The sequence below is a fragment of the Larimichthys crocea genome, chromosome XIII (assembly GCF_000972845.2).
Source record: "Larimichthys crocea isolate SSNF chromosome XIII, L_crocea_2.0, whole genome shotgun sequence".
NCBI lineage: Eukaryota > Metazoa > Chordata > Actinopteri > Sciaenidae > Larimichthys > Larimichthys crocea.
In genome coordinates this window covers 31499331-31519127 of record NC_040023.1, presented here as the reverse complement: position 1 = coordinate 31519127, position 19797 = coordinate 31499331, and the positions used below count along the sequence as shown (strand labels likewise).

At 38.8% G+C, this 19797-nt stretch overlaps 4 protein-coding genes across 7 annotated transcripts; 3 read left to right on the top strand and 1 right to left on the bottom strand.

Annotated features, from left to right (window-relative positions):
- Positions 1–2642: 2642 nt before the first annotated feature.
- On the top strand, positions 2643–6960 carry si:ch211-225p5.8 (sodium channel subunit beta-1). The gene is made up of 6 exons (XM_019255959.2): positions 2643–3005; positions 3978–4144; positions 4409–4643; positions 5699–5858; positions 5939–5992; positions 6088–6960. Exons 1-5 carry the CDS (start codon positions 2963–2965, stop codon positions 5982–5984), a joined length of 651 nt encoding a protein of 216 aa, XP_019111504.2. The 5' UTR covers positions 2643–2962; the 3' UTR covers positions 5985–5992; positions 6088–6960.
- Positions 6961–7669: 709 nt separating this feature from the next.
- On the top strand, positions 7670–9538 carry LOC104930300 (potassium voltage-gated channel subfamily E member 1-like). 2 transcript variants are annotated; one of them, XM_010745049.3, is made up of 2 exons: positions 7670–8091; positions 9064–9538. In XM_010745049.3, exon 2 carries the CDS (start codon positions 9092–9094, stop codon positions 9512–9514), a length of 423 nt encoding a protein of 140 aa, XP_010743351.2. In that variant the 5' UTR covers positions 7670–8091; positions 9064–9091; the 3' UTR covers positions 9515–9538. The 2 variants fall into 2 exon arrangements, with proteins under 2 accessions (XP_010743351.2, XP_027143226.1); XM_027287425.1 differs by lacking the exon at positions 7670–8091 and adding an exon at positions 8934–8944.
- Positions 9539–9588: 50 nt separating this feature from the next.
- Positions 9589–12727, bottom strand: dnajc28 (DnaJ (Hsp40) homolog, subfamily C, member 28). 3 transcript variants are annotated; one of them, XM_027287424.1, is made up of 3 exons: positions 12609–12708; positions 12357–12536; positions 9589–11168 (listed from the first exon to the last, which is right to left on the bottom strand). In XM_027287424.1, exons 2-3 carry the CDS (start codon positions 12479–12481, stop codon positions 9995–9997), a joined length of 1299 nt encoding a protein of 432 aa, XP_027143225.1. In that variant the 5' UTR covers positions 12482–12536; positions 12609–12708; the 3' UTR covers positions 9589–9994. The 3 variants fall into 3 exon arrangements, with proteins under 3 accessions (XP_027143225.1, XP_019111503.1, XP_010743345.3); XM_019255958.2 differs by lacking the exon at positions 12357–12536 and having other exon boundaries at positions 12609–12727; XM_010745043.3 differs by having other exon boundaries at positions 9971–11168; positions 12357–12720.
- A 2300-nt stretch (positions 12728–15027) lies between these two features.
- On the top strand, positions 15028–17959 carry LOC109137643 (SUN domain-containing protein 3). The gene is made up of 8 exons (XM_019255963.2): positions 15028–15144; positions 15526–15616; positions 15746–15897; positions 16013–16111; positions 16205–16320; positions 16405–16578; positions 16680–16772; positions 16967–17959. The coding sequence occupies exons 2-8, from the start codon at positions 15528–15530 to the stop codon at positions 17081–17083; spliced, it is 840 nt and encodes a 279-aa protein (XP_019111508.2). The 5' UTR covers positions 15028–15144; positions 15526–15527; the 3' UTR covers positions 17084–17959.
- The last annotated feature ends 1838 nt before the right edge of the window (positions 17960–19797 follow it).

Genomic DNA, 19797 nt, shown 5'->3' with positions numbered 1-19797 from the left:
CAGCCCGGACAAGAACCTGCTCCAGGATACAGGGAGTTATGTTGCTGAGCACCTCTGGCTGCTGAATCGAGGACTGGAAACTCGATCTGTGCTAAAAATAAATAAACATCACCAGCATAGCGAGAGAGGAGGTGTGTCACTCATTTTGTGTGTGTGCGTGTGTTGGGTCAGAGAGGTGCAACCCACCCCCATATACGCAACATACACACACACACACACAGGGTTTATCATATGTCAACATTTCCTTGAAGTTTCCCCCCTCGTGTGTGTGTGTGTGCCATCCCAAGGTCTCTCTCACACACTCTGTCTTGGTCACGTGTATTTTTCAAGATTTTTTTTTATTGTCATTATCATTTACAGGCTACCACGAGGTTAAAAGAGGCAAGGACCTTCATCAGGAACTCAGCGCTCCACTGTGTCATTTTGTTACATCACATGACAACATCCCTGACCTCATATTTAAAATACACACAAGCACAAACAGACTGCCTGACTGGCAGAAACACAAGTTATTACTGTACTGTTTTACTGGTTTGTTTGTTTGTTTGTTTGTCAGGACATGTTTAATTTGGCTTGACGTGTGACCTGTCATTCCTACATAGAAATGACTCATTACATTCATCACGTCAACATGCTGGCTGTACCAACCACATGGATCTCTTTGTCACCATAGTCAGCACGCAAGTTGAGGCCTTCAGTCAATGTCTGTTTTGTCAGCCTTGACTTCACTGGCCTTGTATTCATGACTGGCCAACTGGCATTGACTGGCTGTCAGACCCAAACTGATAAGTTGTACTACAGTTACAAAATGTGATTTTTTTTTTTTCTGGTGTTAATAATTGAACAAGAGTGGAATAAGTGGGTAAAGGATTTATTGAAATATTATTGATAAGTATGGTTTGCAGCAGCACATGAGAGGTCCGAGAACACTGCCATAGTGAGAGGAAAACCAGAGTACCAAATTTATCTTAATGCCATGTATGATTCAAATGTCAATTGTCAGTTTCATGGATTCAAATGGATAATTACACTAACGATATGCTATGAATGTGATGGCTAAAAGGAAACCAACAAAGATAAAATGAATATTATGGTATCATTTGGTTCAGTGCAATCAATGAAAATATGATTAGGTCTAATAGAAAATGAGTACACATTAGATTCATTTCCTGTTATACCCCACCTGACACCAAATCTGTTACTGTAGGACAAATGTAAGGCATTTATCCCATGAAAGGTAAGAAAAGCTTCTGGAAGGTTTGACACGTGCTTAGCCATGTTTTTCGCCGTCCGATGAGTCGGATTGTTCCCGAAACAAGCATGCTAAAATATCCAACATTTCTGCTGACTGGAACGTTTCTGTTTCTGGGAAAATGACAGGTCAGACACTGTAACGCAGATGACACATACTGATATACAGTATACGGCACTGAAACTGTGTGATATATTTTTTTGATGCAGATTTATTAAAGCACATGGACAAGATAAAACAGGTATTTTGATTTTATACATCACTGACTTTGATATGCAGTACTGTTTTACATACATAAGCATAAAATATATACAAGGCACATGTAGAAAACTCTATTAGATCACTTGGTAGGTTGGTCTCATTTTATAATGATGTTGATTTGGGAACATTACTATATACAGTATATTTTTGTTTGTGTAATGAGACAGAGACATATAATACACAGAAAGTGAACTGCATATATACTCACCAGGCACTTCAGTAGGTACACTTGTACAATCTAGTGTGATCTGATGCAACAGTTCTGCTATAGATTTTGCCTTTACAAAGATAATAATGTTCAGTTTTGGTTCATACTGTCAGGAAGGTATTAATTTAACTGTACGTTTATTATTGAGATTGCAGTAGTGTGGAACTGGACTGCATCATATTGAGAGGTTTGAGATATTTTGGTCACAAGAGGGCCATAATGTTAGAATCACCTTCTAATATAACTTCTTAAGTAGAACTCATAGCAGAGCTGTGTTATTCAATCACATTAGATCATGCAGGTGTACCTAATGAAGTACCTAGTGAGTGTATATATACAATGTGTAAATTAAAAGATCAGAAAAATGACAAAAATGAGTCAAAACAACGATAATAATAATACAAAACAATATTTATACTGTACTTGGCACAATTAGCTGTACCTGTGGAGAAGGGGCAGGAGAACAGAGCATTTATTTACCGACAATGAACGTATGTATATCTCCAGTCTGAGCGTGCGTTTGTCTGACAGGATTTGTTTAACAAATCATTGCAGGGATAGTTTTGCATGCCGGACCTGCTGCTCCCTTTTTTTTATGAAATGATGAATATATAAGCCAATACATAGAGCACAGTGAATACATTGTGATGAAGATAATAATAAGGAAAGAAAGGGTAATAACTAATCCCTGCATAACATTTCAAGCTATACACTAATAATCGACTCCTCTTTTCAAAGGATATTCACTATTTGAGAGAACATGTCTCTGTCAACCTGTAGATCAGAAGACACATGGTTGTAGTCTTGCTTTAGACCATGTTGTGTAGTTATGGATCAGGTCTCATCATCTCAGGTTTCCTGCTGGCTTTCAGCATTCACAACGTCCTGCTCTCCTGGATTCACACGCTCTAAATATAGCTGCCTTAAAGTCAGACGGGACTGAAGGGGAGATTTAAAAGTACTGCGAAGGAACACAAGAGTTTTTTTTTAAGTAATCATTTTCTGTCTCTTTCTGTCTTTTTTTTTTGGCCTATGTGAAATGCAAGATTGAACTAATGGACTGACAGTCAGTCTTGATTAAACAGTGGACTTGTTTGTGAAGGACATGGGATTAATCAGGAATCAAGAGGCATTATCTCAGTAATGTAATCTTCATCGCCACAGATATCTCTCCACAGGTTTATGTGAAGGAAAGGTCAATATTTTGTATCAACGGCAGGCCAAAGGTTGCTCCAGCAGACATGATAAGCCACTTGTCTCTTTTAGTTATCCTCAGTCTTTTCGGTAAGTCAATCATTTATGTCCATACCTTTGATTATGAGAAACTATTGATATTGGTTGCACTTTTAAACTAAGTTTCTTAAGTGGTCTGTTCTTTTTTTTTGGTTGTTTTTTTTGTCCTCAGACTCCTCACAGCTTGTTCATGAATTACATTTACTAAATTATAATCACTGCAAAAGAGGCAATCATTAGACTACAAACAAAATAACAAGAGCATTTTATTAAAACATGCTTTAAGGTGAGTAGTTACATCTCAATCAGTGTACATTCACAATAAATGAATTGTAAAAACTCTTAAATTTGTAAATGTAAATGAGTAATAAATCTTTTTTTAATCTCATTTAAAAATCACATGGATTGATATTTCCACTGCACCTATTTCATGAACACTATAATTAATTCATTATCCAAGAGTCTGCTTATTCACAAATTCTCGATTATATCATTTTAGATCTTCAATAAAACTCTAAAACTCTGAGACAGACAGACAGACAGACAGACAGACAGACAGACAGACAGACAGCAGCAGTCATAGGAGACAAATTTATCTGAGACGGGAAATTTCATCTTACAGACAACTTTCAATTTCTTGTGGCTGACAAATTGTTTAAAAAGAGTAGTACGTGTTCATTAAATTAAATATCTTAGAAGATGAAGTAATAACAGGAGAATAAAAGATACAGTGCAGTGAGAGAGATGAACAAATAGTCCTGAGTTTCATTTCATTTATTTTATTTGACTGTATTTAAATCCTATTTATATGTCTCTTTTTATATTACTGTTACTTTTTGTGTGTTATGTCAAGCACTTTTAAAAGATGCTATAGAAAAATGCTCTTGTCTTGTACTGTAAGAGAAAAAAAAATACTCACATTATATTTAAAATTCATAGACAGTGCTGATCCAATTCCTACACAAACATACACTACTGACAGAGGTGGGATGAAGTCTGTGTCTGTGTTTCCTTCCTCTTCAGTGTCTCAGTGTCACGGTGGCTGTTCGGAGGTGGAATCCATGACTGAAGCCGTGGCAGGAGAGGGGTTCCTGCTTGGGTGCATCTCCTGTAAAAGAAGAGAGGAGGTCTCTGCCCGAGCCACAGTTGACTGGCACTTCAGACCGCTGGGAGAGGAAGAGTTCAGGCATGTGAGTTCACCAAAGAAACTGTAAAAATCAGTGACTGCTCATTTTTCATATTTGGAGTCATCTGCACCCACTCACTACAGGAAATCCAGATTTGTACATTTTATTTTCCAATTTCTATATGTCTATTAAAAATATATGTATGTATATATACTATAAACCAGTTAGCAGGAACTCTAAAAGAGAGCATGCAGGCTCATCAGTCCTTCCATGAATTATAACAATATTAATACATTTCCTATTTGTTTGCTTTTTGTTTTTTTTTAGATTTTTCACTATGACCACCCCATGGCCGACATCCTTGATGGAGATTTCACTGACCGTCTGGACTGGCTTGGGACGCAGAACAGGGACATTCAGACAGGGACCATTTACCTTCATAACGTCACCTTCAATGACACTGGGATGTACCGCTGCACATTCCACCGCACCCTCTTCCTGTCACCGTATAATCAGCACGTCACTGTGGAGAAAAATGTGGAGCTCAGCGTGGTGGCTGTAGGTAAGTTTTGGGTCTACCTGTGAAAAGGCAGGTATTCAGTACTTTGTCACAAGTAAATGTCCTTCACTTATAATCAAAAGGATATAAGTATTATCAGCAAAACATGATATCAAGTATCAAGTTTCAAAAGTAAAAAGTAGTCAATCTGCAGAAAAATGGCTCTTGTGACTGATGTATAGTTATATATTATGCATAAACAGATTCTGCTGTTGTAGCAGCATCATTTGAACAACTTTATGCAGTAGTTGTGTAATCTACTGGTTCACAACCTTGGGATCCCCCACTCCAACAAGATGAATCTGGGGATGGGTTCTGAGATCCTTGCTTTTTTATGAAATATTGGATCATTTCAACACTTTAGGCTTTGAATAGAAATCATTTGTGAACCTTAAATAGATGTTTGGAGCTGTTAACAACTCATGGATTTGTGAAACATTTAATCAGGGGCCATTAGAAGACGGTGCTTCTTTGGAGTCACAAGGCAAAAAGTATTTGAAACTACTGAATCCACATGTGAAAATGTTTTATATCTTATAACCTTACCCTTTGGTTTGTATCTGGTAACTCAGGTGAATATAGTGGAGCAAAAAGTGCAGTATTTCCCTCTGAAATTGGGTAGAGTTGAAGCATAAAGTGGCATGAAATGGAAACACTTAAGTGATGTACAAGCACGTCTAAATTGAGCAGTTACAATTCATCACTGGCTGCTTACCTCTCCTTTCTCTTATGTTGTGTCAAACCACATTTACAGTTTTCCCATGATTTTGTCATTCTACCATTTAAAACCTATGTGGCCTTGGTTCAAGGAATCCTCAATGAACTCAGTTTGTGGTTGTAGTTGTTTATACAAATGTTTCTCAGGAGTGAAAATCTATTCAGATGAACTTGAGAAATTGGAAAAAATACAATAGTTGACCATTAATCTTAAGTTTCTTTCTGACCTTAAATCATCTTTACCTTTAAATGCTCGTGACTCTGCACAGAAAACACAGTCTGAACCCTGGTGGTCATATGCTTCCTCTATAATGTTACCAATGCTGGTTCCTATTTCCCAGCAAATCGGGAGCTGACAGCAGTGATCTCAGAAATACTGATGTACGTGCTCATCGTGGTTCTGCAGCTGTGGCTCATTTTGGTTCTGGTCTACTGTTACAAGAAGATTTCAGAGGAACACGAAGAACGGGAGGCCCGGAAAGCTCGCAAGGCTCAGGCAGAGTGAGTCATTTGCTTTTCATGTGATGTGATTGATTGACTTTTTACATTTTTCTAAAATTGTTTTTTAAATATATTTTCAGGTTGTTAGAGACAAAAGACAACTGTGACGGTGTGCAGCTCGAGTAACATTACCAGTGAGTTAGATTATTCTTTCAAGTCACCATTATACAGATTTACAACATCTGATTTATGAAAATGTGATGTGTGTTTTTTACTCTGTATCCACCAGGTAAGAAGATCATCTCTGCAAGAGTCAGGCTTCATTATTGTGAAGTTACTGTATGAGAGATTGATTTCAAATGCCTTGGTAACCGCCTTAGCTCCTTATGCAACCTGTATGTATCCTGTCCTGTGGGACTGTTAAACACTTGGAAGTTTGTGGATTTGTAAATAGCGATTTCAATGTAGGGATTCCAATTAATTATTTTTATTGTCAAATAATGTATCAATTATTAATATTCAGTACAAAATAAAAGTCAAATTACAACATCCTAAAGTAATGTTTCAACTTTTTCTGCTTATGTGGTTAACAAAGTCCCAACAACCAAATGAAAATAATGAGACACGGAAATGCAAGGAAACATGTTATCCAGTTATCCGTTATAGTTATATTTATTTATTTTTTATTGATAAACTAATTGAACAACTGACTTACTAGTTCAGCATTACTTTGAATGCTTTCAATAGATTCTTAACCTCCAAAACAAACATCCTCATTTTTTAGCTCTCCGCCTATGCCCTGATTCCTATAGGATCAACAGCGTTGATGGAAATTTGTGCTTTAAAATAAATGGGTTGTGACTCACTGTGCTGACGTGCGTACCATGTAAATATGTTGGGTTTAGTGCACACTAAGACCTTTGTATAAACTAATTTCCTCTTTTCCACAACACAACAAATGCCACAAATGTAACAAAGTAGGCCACTAAGTATTGAATTTGTCCTCTGTCTTTGTCGTCTTTTTCCTCCTCCTCTTTTCCTTTCTTCCTTCCCCCGGCACCCAAGAGATTTGGTCGTTTTCACATCATTATTGTCAATAACGAGGTGATGTCAGAAAACTGAGAGTAGGTACAGTCTAATCAGTCAGCGGAGAGCTCCTATACCAGCTTTTAGTGGATGTTAAGCATAAGCACCATGTCTGTTCTAGTCCACGTCCAAGTTTGTAAATGAACTAAAATAAATATTTTTGTAAATCAGTGTTTGTCCACTGGACTTGCTGCATTTTTTTGTGTTGGCTTTGTGATGACTTTCACTTTGACAATAGATGAGGAACTTTTATTTCCGGATGTTACCTGCCATGTTTGTTGTGAAAATACAGTGTAATGTGCTTTTAAAAATGGACTTGTTTTGAAGTAAATACAGTGACACATTGATCTCTGTCTCACTAGACTTTGCCCTTCACCTACCAGTCTACCACTTTATTGTAGGTTTTTGGACACACACGCAACTACAACAGTGCAGAAAAGGACATTTGGAGGTGATTGTGTTGTAACTCAATCTAGTCTGAGCTGTGCGGCAGACTACCTCCGATCTGAAAGCAGCTTTGTTCTCCTGCTGCAGTCCAGCACCGTCCTGAAAATGACCACAAGCTCTTACTCCTACTGCAAAATGTGAACATTTGAGATGTATTTCATACATTACACGACATAACTACATACCTTCTTTACAAACTGGGTTCGAATATCAATCCTGAGTCACAAAGAAACTCTAACTACAAGTGATTTTTAATATTTGACGACAAATAGTGGTACAAAATTTGTAGACTTTTCCACATGTAGTCAAATTTAAGCCAATTTGGCGTATTTGTCTTATGATGTTCATGAGAAACTACCAAATGAACACTACTTCAATGAGGTCTGATGTCTGACAATATCCTAAGCCATGCTGATTCACCGTAAACTGCTTATTTCAGCTGACAGCAGCAGTATAAGACTCACACTGGTGTGTAGCATCATGCAACACCAGTGCCTCACCACGCTGAGCTTTTGACCTTGCCCTGTGACCTTCTCATTTCATTAAAACGTGTTGACATGTCGAACATGCTGGATATCTCTTCTGCGTAAAAAGCATGAGCATGAAAGGAGGGCACATTGTGACTAAGGGAAGGAGGTGTACGGTTCTATTCGTGGTGCTTGTACCAGCTGCTTCTAGTCCTGCTGGAGACACATGATTTGAAATGATCGATGTCTGTTGATGTCAATGACAGCAGGAACTGATCCCAGATTCTTGAAAGGTAGGATTTCTTTCTTCGGAACAACAGTTTCTGTATTGCTTCACCTTCACTCTTATAACACCGAAACTAACTCAGAGAGGTCTGTGAAAATAAAGAATATTATAAAAATTAGGATTTATACTGGGGTTCAGATGTTTTAACTGATATAATGTGCGTGTTTCCTGTTTTTTGCATGTGTCGTACATTTCCCTTATTTGGACTGTGTTTTGCTGAGGATGGCAGGGAGAGATATCAGTAGTTCAAGGACAGGAGAGACAAGGACGTGAGAAACAGGCCTGAGAAGTGTCATTTTGATACATAATGTTCATTACTGAGCAGAAAACCAAAAAGGAATGTTATGATATTATCTGTATCAGGTGGGAGGCGTCCGAGACAGCCCATTTTTTAAAAAATGTATAAGAACAAACTGTTAGAGCTCCTCAGGGAGCCTTTTCTCTGTGATCCCTTTTGTGTGTTGCACTGTTAAACGCTCCTTCTTGTACAAGAATAATAAATTAAACTTTGATACTTTGAATCCAGTCTCCTTATTCAAGGGTTTTTCTTTAAAGATCCCTATAACAAAGAAAAACAAGTGTATCCAGGCAGCTGGAAAATACATTTTTAATGTGTACTGAAGTGTCCCTTAATACACATTCATAAATTCTCTGTGAAACTGATTTCTCCTTTTAACTTGTGATATTTTCTCACACATGGAGATTCCCTTGCTTATTACGCCTCTCACTTTGCTCCTCAAAGGTCTTAATATACATTTATTCTATCAAAGGAAAACATGTCAGATCTTTTAGAAACTCCAGCTCAAAAACCACTTTTGTTTTTTTGTTCTTAATTGTCTACTTTGAGGTGTTGGAAGCAGGTTAATGAGTTAGATATCTTTTAAGCTAAATAGTACAATAGTCAAATACTGTAGATTTTTCCTGAGATCTCATGTGAGATACATTTTGTTCTTACAATCTTCTTCCTCCTCGGTTGCAGTTTGCTGAGGGTCCAGCAGAGGTCAGCCATGTCGTACATCAACACAACCGAGTTGCAGTCGCTCCTGCTCTCCTTCCTACAGCACTGCCTCAACAGCACAAATAAACTATCTCCACAATTACCACAGAACTACTCCTCCCAACAGCCTGTGCACTATGTGGCTGGAGCGAAGGCTCGCGCTCAGTCTGAGGGCATGCTGTACATCTTTCTCGTGGTGGGCATGTTCAGCTTCTTCACGTTCGGCATCATGCTCAGCTACATTCGCTCCAAGAAGCTGGAAAACTCTCACGATCCGTACCACCAGTACATCGCCCACGACTGGAGTAAGGTGATGACTCCGTCCAGGGTCGTCGCCCAGGCTCTGCACAGGGATGCTGCGGGTAACGGAGCCAGAAGCAAGGAGCCTATCGTCATCTGCAACCCTGCAACACTGCAGCACATGTCAGACTAGAATTGAGACGTTCAGCTATTTAAACATTTCTCCAATTGGAATAAAATGTAAAAATCTGTAACGCAAGATTTTTAAATTACCTTTAATTTCACTTTGAACGTCACATAGCAACCGAAGGTTAGTGTGTTATATCAGTAATTTCACAGAAACAACTTGTGTCATAAAATTGCATCATGTAATGTTGTAATCTTTGTTATCAACACATGCAGTTCCTCATACTTTACAGTCACATGATCATTATTGCTCAAATCTGTTCGTCTACTAACAGCTGAAGACAATCCTGCATGTCCGGACAATAACCGTAGCAGCACAGAGTAAAGTGCATCAGTACTGTTTCTGATTCAGAGTGTACAGAAGCAAGCAGGTGAACAAGTCTATCTAAAATATATCCCCATGGATTGTAATGATTGGTGTAAGTGGAATAAAAACAAACAAACAAATAAAACTCAAATGTTTTTCTGTTGACTTCGATTCACGGTTTCAGTGTTTCAGTCTGAGCAAATTCCACATCCAAGACATCAGGCCTTGTTTCGGATTTTTAGGCTTAGTTACTGTGTTGGCTCTTCTTTTCTCTTCCTTCCTCCTCTCTCTTTCTTTCTCTCTCTCTCTCTGTTGGTTCAGCCTGCACTGTTCAGCTCCTTTCACGGCACGGTCAATCTCTCGTTGCAAACCGAAGTGAACCATCTGCATGTTGAGCATCGGTACAATGAGGTTGTAATTGTCCACCATCTTGTTAAGTTTCGCCAACTCTTCCTCCGTAGAAGCACACAGCTGCTCCCATTGGTTTTGTTCTTTGGGGGTCATGGGGTCACCGAGTCTGGCTCTCCCCTCTAATAGCTTCTTTCGGATCTGTGCGGTGGTTTCTCGGATGTCGCGTTGGGAGACGACCCATGCTGGCTGGTATCCATTGTCTATGAGGATGCGGTTAAGGTTGTGGGTCATGGGATCAGCATATGGATTGTACTCAAACTTGTTGAGGGGTTTTCCAGCTCCACTCAGGTTCCTGAAGTCTCCTCGGGCCATGGACTCCTGGATCAGGTCCTCCACAAGCCGCTCCACAGCCTGAGTGATCTTGATCTTTCGGCTGCGCTGACGCATGTCCCGTTCCACCAGAGCCCCCTCTGCAGCGGCTGCCCTCTCATGCTCCCTCTGACGGTAGTCCAAAACCTGCTCGTTTGCCCGGTCGACGCGAATCTGCCGGTACTGACGCTCACGCTGGCTGGGTGTGCCTGAACCTACGCCCTCATAGCTGAGGTAGTGTCTGTGTGGAAGTGCCGTACCTCTGGCCTTATCCTCATCTTCCACTTTCTTCCCTTCATCGGGTCGTTTGTTCTTGCTCTGATGAGCCAGCACGGCTCGGTAGGCTTCCTCAACTCGAGCAAACAGCACTGCATCTGCAGTCGGAGCACCGGAGTCCGGGTGGTAGAGCTTGGCTAGGCGCAAGTAGGCGTCTTTCACCTGAACAGGCGTGCTGTCCCCCTCATCGGGCAGTTGGAGAAGCCTGTAGCTCTCTTGCAGACTGCGGCTGATCTGGCGAACGGAGCTGAGCTCTCTGAGAAACAGCGACTGTCGGGACAAGACAAGCAGTAGACGCCTGTGGTGGAAGTCACTGCGTGAAGCCAGGAGGTGGAAAGTGCAACTCATTTCTGGCCTCCTGTGGATTTAAAAAGCAAAAGTTATTTTTAAAAAAAGGCATCCAGTCACATAAATTATCTCTAAGGAGATAAGCCAGGTAGGAGATATCTTACAGAAAAAACAAAGTCAATCTTTTTGTGAGGAAGCACTAAACATCTGGTGTTGCTGACGTGCAACTGCCTTGACTGATTTATTAGTTTGTGTTGTTGTGTGACTTTTTGGCTCTGGACAAACCCTTTAAAACACTAACTCTAGAAAAGTACATCATCAACCCCACTTTAAAAAATCTGAACCAGTTCTTTAATTTAATAATAAAACTCCCTGTTAGACCTCTTGTAGGCAAATTTATAAAACTCTATCAGCAGAAGTACAAACAGACAAGTGTATTTTGGGGTAAGCTAAGAGGTGAAGTGCTGCTTAAAAAAAGTACTGTCAACAGTGATCACATACACAGAGAATATCAAATTAATTACATTTAACCGTGCTTTACAGCTCAGGTCAGGAGACCTGAAGAATTATCATGATTTTAAGCACACTCAGCTTTAATTATCTAAATTAGAATAATTGAATTTATTTCAATAGTACTTAATAATATAATACATATATATATAAAATAAGTAAAGATCATACAGTTGGGTAGCAGTGTCATAGCTGAAGCATGAGCTCACTATATAATGACTGAATGTCATTGCCCGTATAGTAGCACATTTTGGAAAGAACTTGAGAACTATACACTGTGTAAAACAAAACATAAAATCAGCACTGAGGGAAAAAATATTATTACTTATTTTGAATACAAAGAAAAGAAACTATGTATTATTGTCAATCTTTAGATTTTATTAGGGAAATTTCACATCCATAGATGTAAATTTCAAGATTCATCACCATGATTTAAGCTATTTTTGATTGAAGTTGATTATTATTTTAAGTATATTTAATTTATAGTGAATATTCATGCAGATATTTTCAACCAGTAACCTGTCACAACAGTTATAACTAGAAGTCTGTCACATCTAAGTTTTATTTTTTTTTTTGCTTTTTCCCTTTTTGATCCTTATTATATTATCATGCAACTATGCTGGTGCTATGTTACTATTGTACAATGTGAACTAGTATGACTGAATTCTTTATTTGTTTGTTTGTTCTTTCAATAAAGTTTGAAAAAAAAGAAAGAAATATATATAAATATATATATAAAACGACTTACTGTCGCGAATCACAGTGCATGCATGTTCTGAGGAGTGTGTTCAAGTTAAATTTCTGCAGGTCGGTCATCTGGATCCACAGATCCACATCAATAACTGTTATTATGTTCAAAACCCGAGCTTGCATTTGAAGGTTGCTTCCCTGCTGGCTAGTAGCACAGGTTAAAGCTGAACTGAAGAACCCAGAAGAAGACACACTGATAGGTAACACTGCAGGCTGTTTAATGCACGTCAGTGAATACATGTTACATGACCTGTGAGTTCACAGCGTGGATTGAATCAGGTCATCTGTCCGCAGCTTTGTTGTTGTTCCATGCTGCACCTTCCTCTTCTTCCTCTTCTTGCATTTCTCTGTGCTCGTGTTGTATCACCGCCCTCTGTCGTCCGGCGACCTGGTACTAACCTGATACTAAAGTCTCGAAATAATCCTTTGACATAGTGAAAAATCAGAATCATTATGATGGTTTATAATCATCACACACGTTTAGCTCACCCATTGACACTGCAGGTTGTTTTTTATCAGCAGACTTTCTGTTGAAAAGACAGAAACCAGCTTTTGTTGGCGTACTTTTTACGTTTGCACGGGGTATTTTATTTTGAAAATCCACCGTATTCTCTTTGTTTTTTCTGTGTCTGGCTTCCGCCCACACGAGGTGCTCTGTGTAAATTGACGCGTGCTTCTCTCAAGTTTTAATGTTTTCATTTTATTGTTATGTACGAAAAATGAATGGGTCATATTAGACCCTGAATAGTATGTAAGGGTTAGGATGATTTTTGTATGTACTTAAGTTCCAAACTTCATTGTAAGATTAATTTAAAGCTTTAGTTAATAAAATGATCAAATTAATTCAGTTGTTCTCATAATCGTGTAAAAATGTGGCTAGTGGAAATTCTGATTGGCTAGTAACTTCATAAACTTACAGGCCACATTGGCTGATGATCAAAAAAAGTTAATTTAGAGCTTAAGAACTGTGTGAACTTTACAGGAGGGTGAGCAGCTTTATCATTTGGGTCCACTGAGGAGCTAAAAAAAAATAAAATAATTGTCCTCACAGTGAGTGTTCATCAGTTATGTGGTCCTCCTGTTTCTATCAGGAGTACACACAGAAAGTAGTATAGACAGTAAGTGTGTTTGCACAGATTGCCTGCGGCTTTCTGCATGCAGAACCTCCCATGAAACACATGGTGGCAGCAACACTCTACTGACAGGAGCAGCTGCTGGGCCTATGTGAATAAAACGAAATGAAATACATTTTAAAATACAATACGGCGATAAATTTAATAGACTGTATTGTAGACAGATTGTGCAGTAAATGTATATGCTTAATGAGAACAGGTAGGATTAGGATTTAGACAAGTACTGTGCATAAATATGTATACTGTGATGGTTTAACAGGTTGTAAACGGTCGTTAAAAAAAAAAAAAATCCCCGTTGTGGGATAAATAAAGTATATAATCTAATCGATAAAAGTAAAGCATATCAGTGAGGTGTGAGCAAAATATGAAATGTGAATGAACGATAATAATTTGCACACACAAGTAATTATTGTATGCAACAAGAAAAAACGAAAACAAAACAAACCGACTCGAGACTGTAGGGCCTCTTGGTTTTATTCCGGGACAATTTGGTACATGATGACCTTATCTCAGCATAGCAACACACAACCGAGTACCAACCTGAGTAATCAGCAACATAATCACACCTGTGAGGGGATGTGGGGCCTTTAGCACTGCATATTGTTTAATAAGTAGATCGTATGTGTTGCATGTAAATCAGCAGTTAAAGAAATGTAGTGAAGTAAAAAGTACACCCCCCTCTGAAATGTAGTCGAATTAGCAGTAGCATGACTTGGATAAACTTGAGTAAAGGACAAGTACTTCAAAACGGGACCTGGTATATGTATTTGAGTAAATGTAATTTTCACCACAAATGTGTGTGTGTGTGTGTGTGTGTGTGTTTGCAGGTATAAGTTTAGAAATAGCACAAGTAGTAACATTACATAAAAGTAGTATATCTAGTATATATATTGCCTTTTCTATTTTTATTTTTATCCTCTATTGTACTTCTGTATTGTATATTACACCCTTGCTACTGAAACAAAAGAATAAATAAAGTCTATAATCTAATCTATAAAAGTAAAGCGTATCAGTGTGGTGTGAGCAAAATATGAAATGTGAATGAACGATAATAATTTGCACACACAGGTAATTATTGTATGCAACAAGAAAAAACTAAAACAAAACCAACCGACTCGAGACTGTGGGGCCTGTTGGTTTTATTCCGGGACAATTTGGTACACGATGACCTTACATAAATCTCAGCATAGCAACACACACAACCGAGTACCAACCTGAGCAATCAGCAACATAATCACACCTGTGAGGGTATGTGGGGCCTTTAACACTGCATATTGTTTAATAAGTACATCTTATGTGTTGCATGTAAATTAGCAGTTAAAGAAATGTATTGAAGTAAAAAGTACACCCCCCCCTCTCTGAAATGTAGTCGGATTATAAAGTAGCATGAATTGGATACACTTGACCTGGAGTTAAAAGTATTTGAGTAAATGTATTTTTCACCACACGTGTGTGTGTGTGTGTGTGTGTGCGTGCGTGTGCGCGCGCGCGTGTGTGTTGTTGTGTCCAACGAAGCCGAACTCGGTGGAGTTCTGCGCTTTATGACGTAGAACAGAACATTCGGCTAAGAATCACCGACGCCTCCTCACTTCTCATTTCAGTCCGTGATCACACAGAGATTACTACACACGACGCTACAAACACACGGTGAAGGTAAGTCATCATCTGTAGAAAACACACCCAATAAGCAAAGTAAGAATACATCTGTTGTATACAATACTCATATGTGATATATTAAATAATTTGGAAATGTATATTAGACAGTGTGTGAAAGCTGTGTAGGTCCAATGTATGCAACAAGAAAGTGCAGTTTAGTCATGGACATGAATTTATACTGGACTTGACTTGCAATTAATTTGATTTCTTTCATGCACAGAGTGGAAACTACAAATCTATATTTAACTGGCTTACTGTACTGTACTGTAGGGCCATTTTGAGCTACTTGTTTGAACATTAACACACGTTAAAACTTGAAAGTAGTGCTGCAGCACATTAGTGATTTGATTTATTCAAAAACTTTACACCTCTTTACAGTCATGTCACGAAGAAGCGCTCGTTTGGAATCTGCTGGATACTACGACAATGAGAGGAAACCACAAATTATTTATAGGGAGACCACACACAGGTAAGTGGGAGTTGGGTGTGTGTACCCCCACAGTCATGCTGTATGTGTAAACACTTTATGCATGTATTTTACCTGTTTTTTATGATACATCTTCAGAGCTCACACACTTTTCTAATTCATTACATACAGAATTTTCAAGACACGCAAGGCCAACTTTCGGGCCAAAAGACAGATCACCAACGTCACAGACAGCAACAATGATGGAAACATCAGCAGTGACTACACCATGTTCAGCTGGAAGGTTTTTGGCTTCCTCTTTCTCTTACTCCCTCTGTGTTTTGGTAAGTTAACTCTCCTTCCACAAACAATCATATCTAGTACATCAGCTTGTGAGTTTTATAGAGTGTTTGTCTTTTGAATAAAACATCCCGAACCTTGTTTCTCTCCATCCATTAGGATGTGGCTACCTGGTTTCGAGTCGGAGCAGCAATGATTCGAAGAACTGCCTGGTTCCGGAAGCCAACAATTTGCCCAACTTAGCTCTCAAGACTCTAGGTGACATAGCTATATTACTCTGTTTTTCAATTCATGCATGTGCTTTTCAGTTTTGAGATTGCTGTCTCACTTATTTTGTGTTTTTGTGTTTAGGAGCCAGAATTGTACACGAACGGACTTCAGAACCATACTGGGCACTAGAACCAGAGATGGGATTTTTCGGGATACCTGTCTATCGACCCCCTGTCAGCCCAACGATCATTATACAGGTAAGTACTACACATACAAAACAAATGTGGTATGGCTATATATTTAATGATGGGATTTTTCACTTTTTCATTCTCTTTCTTCAGGGACACTCACATCTTACTCCAGGACAGTGCTGGGCCTTCTCAGGTGGACTAGGATATTTATTCATTGCCCTGCCCCACCCATTCACCATCAGCCATGTGACACTGGGTCACATTTCCAAGAACATGTCCCCAACTGGCTCCATTTCCAGTGCCCCAAAAGAGTTTTCTGTCTATGTAAGTCACAGATTAAATGTTGTTACAGTGCAGAAATCCTGCACACCACTCACTGTCAATAAAGCTCAAAATCTTCAACTGGACCTCTTTCTCTCTTGCAGGGACTGTATGGTGTAGATGAAGAGACCGAAGTCCATCTTGGGAGCTTTCTTTACGATCAGGATGGAGACTCAGTACAGACTTTCAAAGTACCTGTAAGTATTACATCATGCAATTCACCCATACGCTAGTATAGTATAAGAGTTGCAGTTTGCCTTGGCTCCTCTCTTTGTGTATCTCTCATTATTATATTCATTATATCCCTTGTTTCCCGTCCTCTCCTTTTTTTAATCAGTGTTTTTGGACCACCCAACTAACTCACTCATTGCTAATTTCTCTTGTCTCTCAGGATTACGGTTGCCTCAAGTTTGTGAAACTGATTGTCCAAAGCAACTGGGGGAATCGTGATTACACCTGTTTGTATGACTTCAGGATCCATGGACATCTGGCAGATTGTGGTCATTAGAGAGGTAAGTGTCTGTGAAGGTGAATCAGGCTGAAGACATTTGTAAATAAATAGCCTTAATTTAACCTTTTATTATGGAATTTGCCAAGATGAAAATATTAGCAATTGTTTGTGTTAATGAGTGAGATAGATATCAGTAATGTTTGATTGACCTGCACTGACCTACGTTTTAAACTAACCCATGCATCACTGATATATAAATGTATATATATATAAATGTCTTCAGCCTGATTCACCGTCACTCTGGGCAGTACGGTGGCACAGTGGCTAGCACTGTAGCCGCACAGAGAAAGGATTGGTATTCCGATTGTGGTTCTTTCTGTGTGTAGAATTTGCATGTCCTCTCCGTGACTTGTGGGTTTTCTCCGGGTGCTCCGGTTTCCCCACACAACCCAAAAACATGCAGTGGCTAGCACTGTAGCCACACAGAGAAAGGACTGGTATTCCAGTTGTGGTTTTCTCTGTGTGTAGAATTTGCATGTCCTCTCCGTGACTTGTGGGTTTTCTCCGGGTGCTCCGGTTTCCCCCACAACCCAAAAACATGCAGTGGCTAGCACTGTAGCCGCACAGAGAAAGGACTGGTATTCCGGTTGTGGTTTTCTCTGTGTGTAGAATTTGCATGTCCTCTCCTTGACTTGTGGGTTTTCTCCGGGTGCTCCGGTTTCCCCCACAACCCAAAAACATGCAGTGGCTAGCACTGTAGCCGCACAGAAAGGACTGGTATTCGGTTCCAGTTGTGGTTCTCTCTCTGTGTAGAGGTTGCATGTCCTCTCCGTGACTGCGTGGGTTTTCTCCGGGTGCTCCGGTTTCCCCCACAACCCAAAAACATGCAGTTTAGGTTAATTGGCTTTGTCAGATCTGTATTATTATATTATATAATAATATAACAATACAATTCTAATAAACAATTGATACTATATTTGTTTCTGCTTTTATTTGGTTTGTTTTTGGAGCTCATGCTTTTCAATGAAAATTTCCTCATCACCAATTGCTGTTAACCTTTGAGAATGTCCAGATGCACACCATCCTAAGTAAGCCCAGATGGTCCAACATTTTTCATATATAAACATTTTCATAAAAATAAACATTTTGTTTTTGAGCGATTTGAGGTATCAAACAGTGAAAACATTTAACATTTGCAGCAGTTGTGTTGGAATAAAAGCATACTCCAACAAACAAATATATCACTTTATATGGTGCTGTTTTGAGGTATTTCCACTCTTAAAACCTGGCTGACAGGTACGAACTGTTTATATATATATATATATAAACAGTCTAAGTAAATTAGGCAAATACACACACTGAGATACCTAATAATTAGCTTAAAGAAATGGCGTCTGTCTGTCTGTCTCTCTATCGTGTCTGTCTGTCTATCTTTATGTCGTGAAAGTCGAATGCAATTTAGTTTTTCCGAGTGGCGTTGCCGTAGATAGCGTATCGTGTGACGAAGGACCCCGAGCCGATCTGGAAGCCGAGCAGATCTGGTACCTACACAGGCGACCTTATCCTAACCTGATACTAACGAACACTTTGTGTTTGTTTGGTTATTGTCTAGCTTCCAACATATCCACATTTCTATTTATATTATAACACACTGAGTGTGCAATCATATTGATGAGCAGCGCCTGCTGGTCATGTTTGGTAAGTCAGGTAAGTTAAAAAATCAGCTGTTTTCATTGTTTGGAGAGGATGATGTTAATTTATTATGATTGAAAATTTAATATATCTTTTAAGTTCGTCACTTTTCTTTTTTAAATCGTTCATTAATGTTAAGAGAATTTTCCATTTTCAAATTTTACAATAAAAATACATTGATATTGTAAAAAAAGGGCCTTTGCCACATTTTTATGGTGGCTTTTAATCTTGCATCAAATAGTGAACTGCACTGCATACTGCAGACTTGCATGCATGTACAAATCACCAGCAGTAAATATTGTGCTAGTACTAGTATTGAACTACAAGACGCAAAACAGTTGCAAGCCTTTGATTAGAGTTATGTAAAGCTTTTGATGGGATAGTTAGGTCCTAGAGATGTGGTGACAACAGCTGCACAGAGGAGGGGGCCCATTTAGATTTTTTTGTCATGGGACCCAAAATTCCTGGTGGCACCCCTGGTCATAACCACCAATACAAATGTGGTCTGCGATCTATAAGTAGCCTTGTCTGTCTGTCTGTGTTTTGCAGCATATATTTATCCTAACATTGCACAGATTTAAAGGCAAAGAGGTAGAACGTTTATTTTATTTCTGTTAAAACACTCCAAAATTATTTTGCAATGCTCCCCTGATACATCCCCATACAAACTAGCACAGTAATTTGCTGAATTATTGGCATTTCTCCAATTTCTACCTGTAGAGCAGGTACTGCCGATGGTTTAAAAACCCTTCCCTGCTTATTCCTTCATTACTTCGATTTCCTGATGAGAAAGTTTCGATTATGGCTAATTTCATGCTGCCTTCACGTGTTCCTCGTAAAAGTAACAACCATATGTGCATAGACAAGAGAAAAAATCCCTTTTTGCTTATTGATTTTATTTTAGCAAAATTCATGACTTTAATATTTCTAAAAAAAAATCATGAAGTCATGATAGAAGGATAGAAAGAATTACAAAATATGATTTTTTTTTTACTTTCTGTTTATTGAGTTTTACATATTTGAAAAAACAAGAGTATTCAAGTTACAAATCTGAATTCAGCATACCCCAGAACAGATAC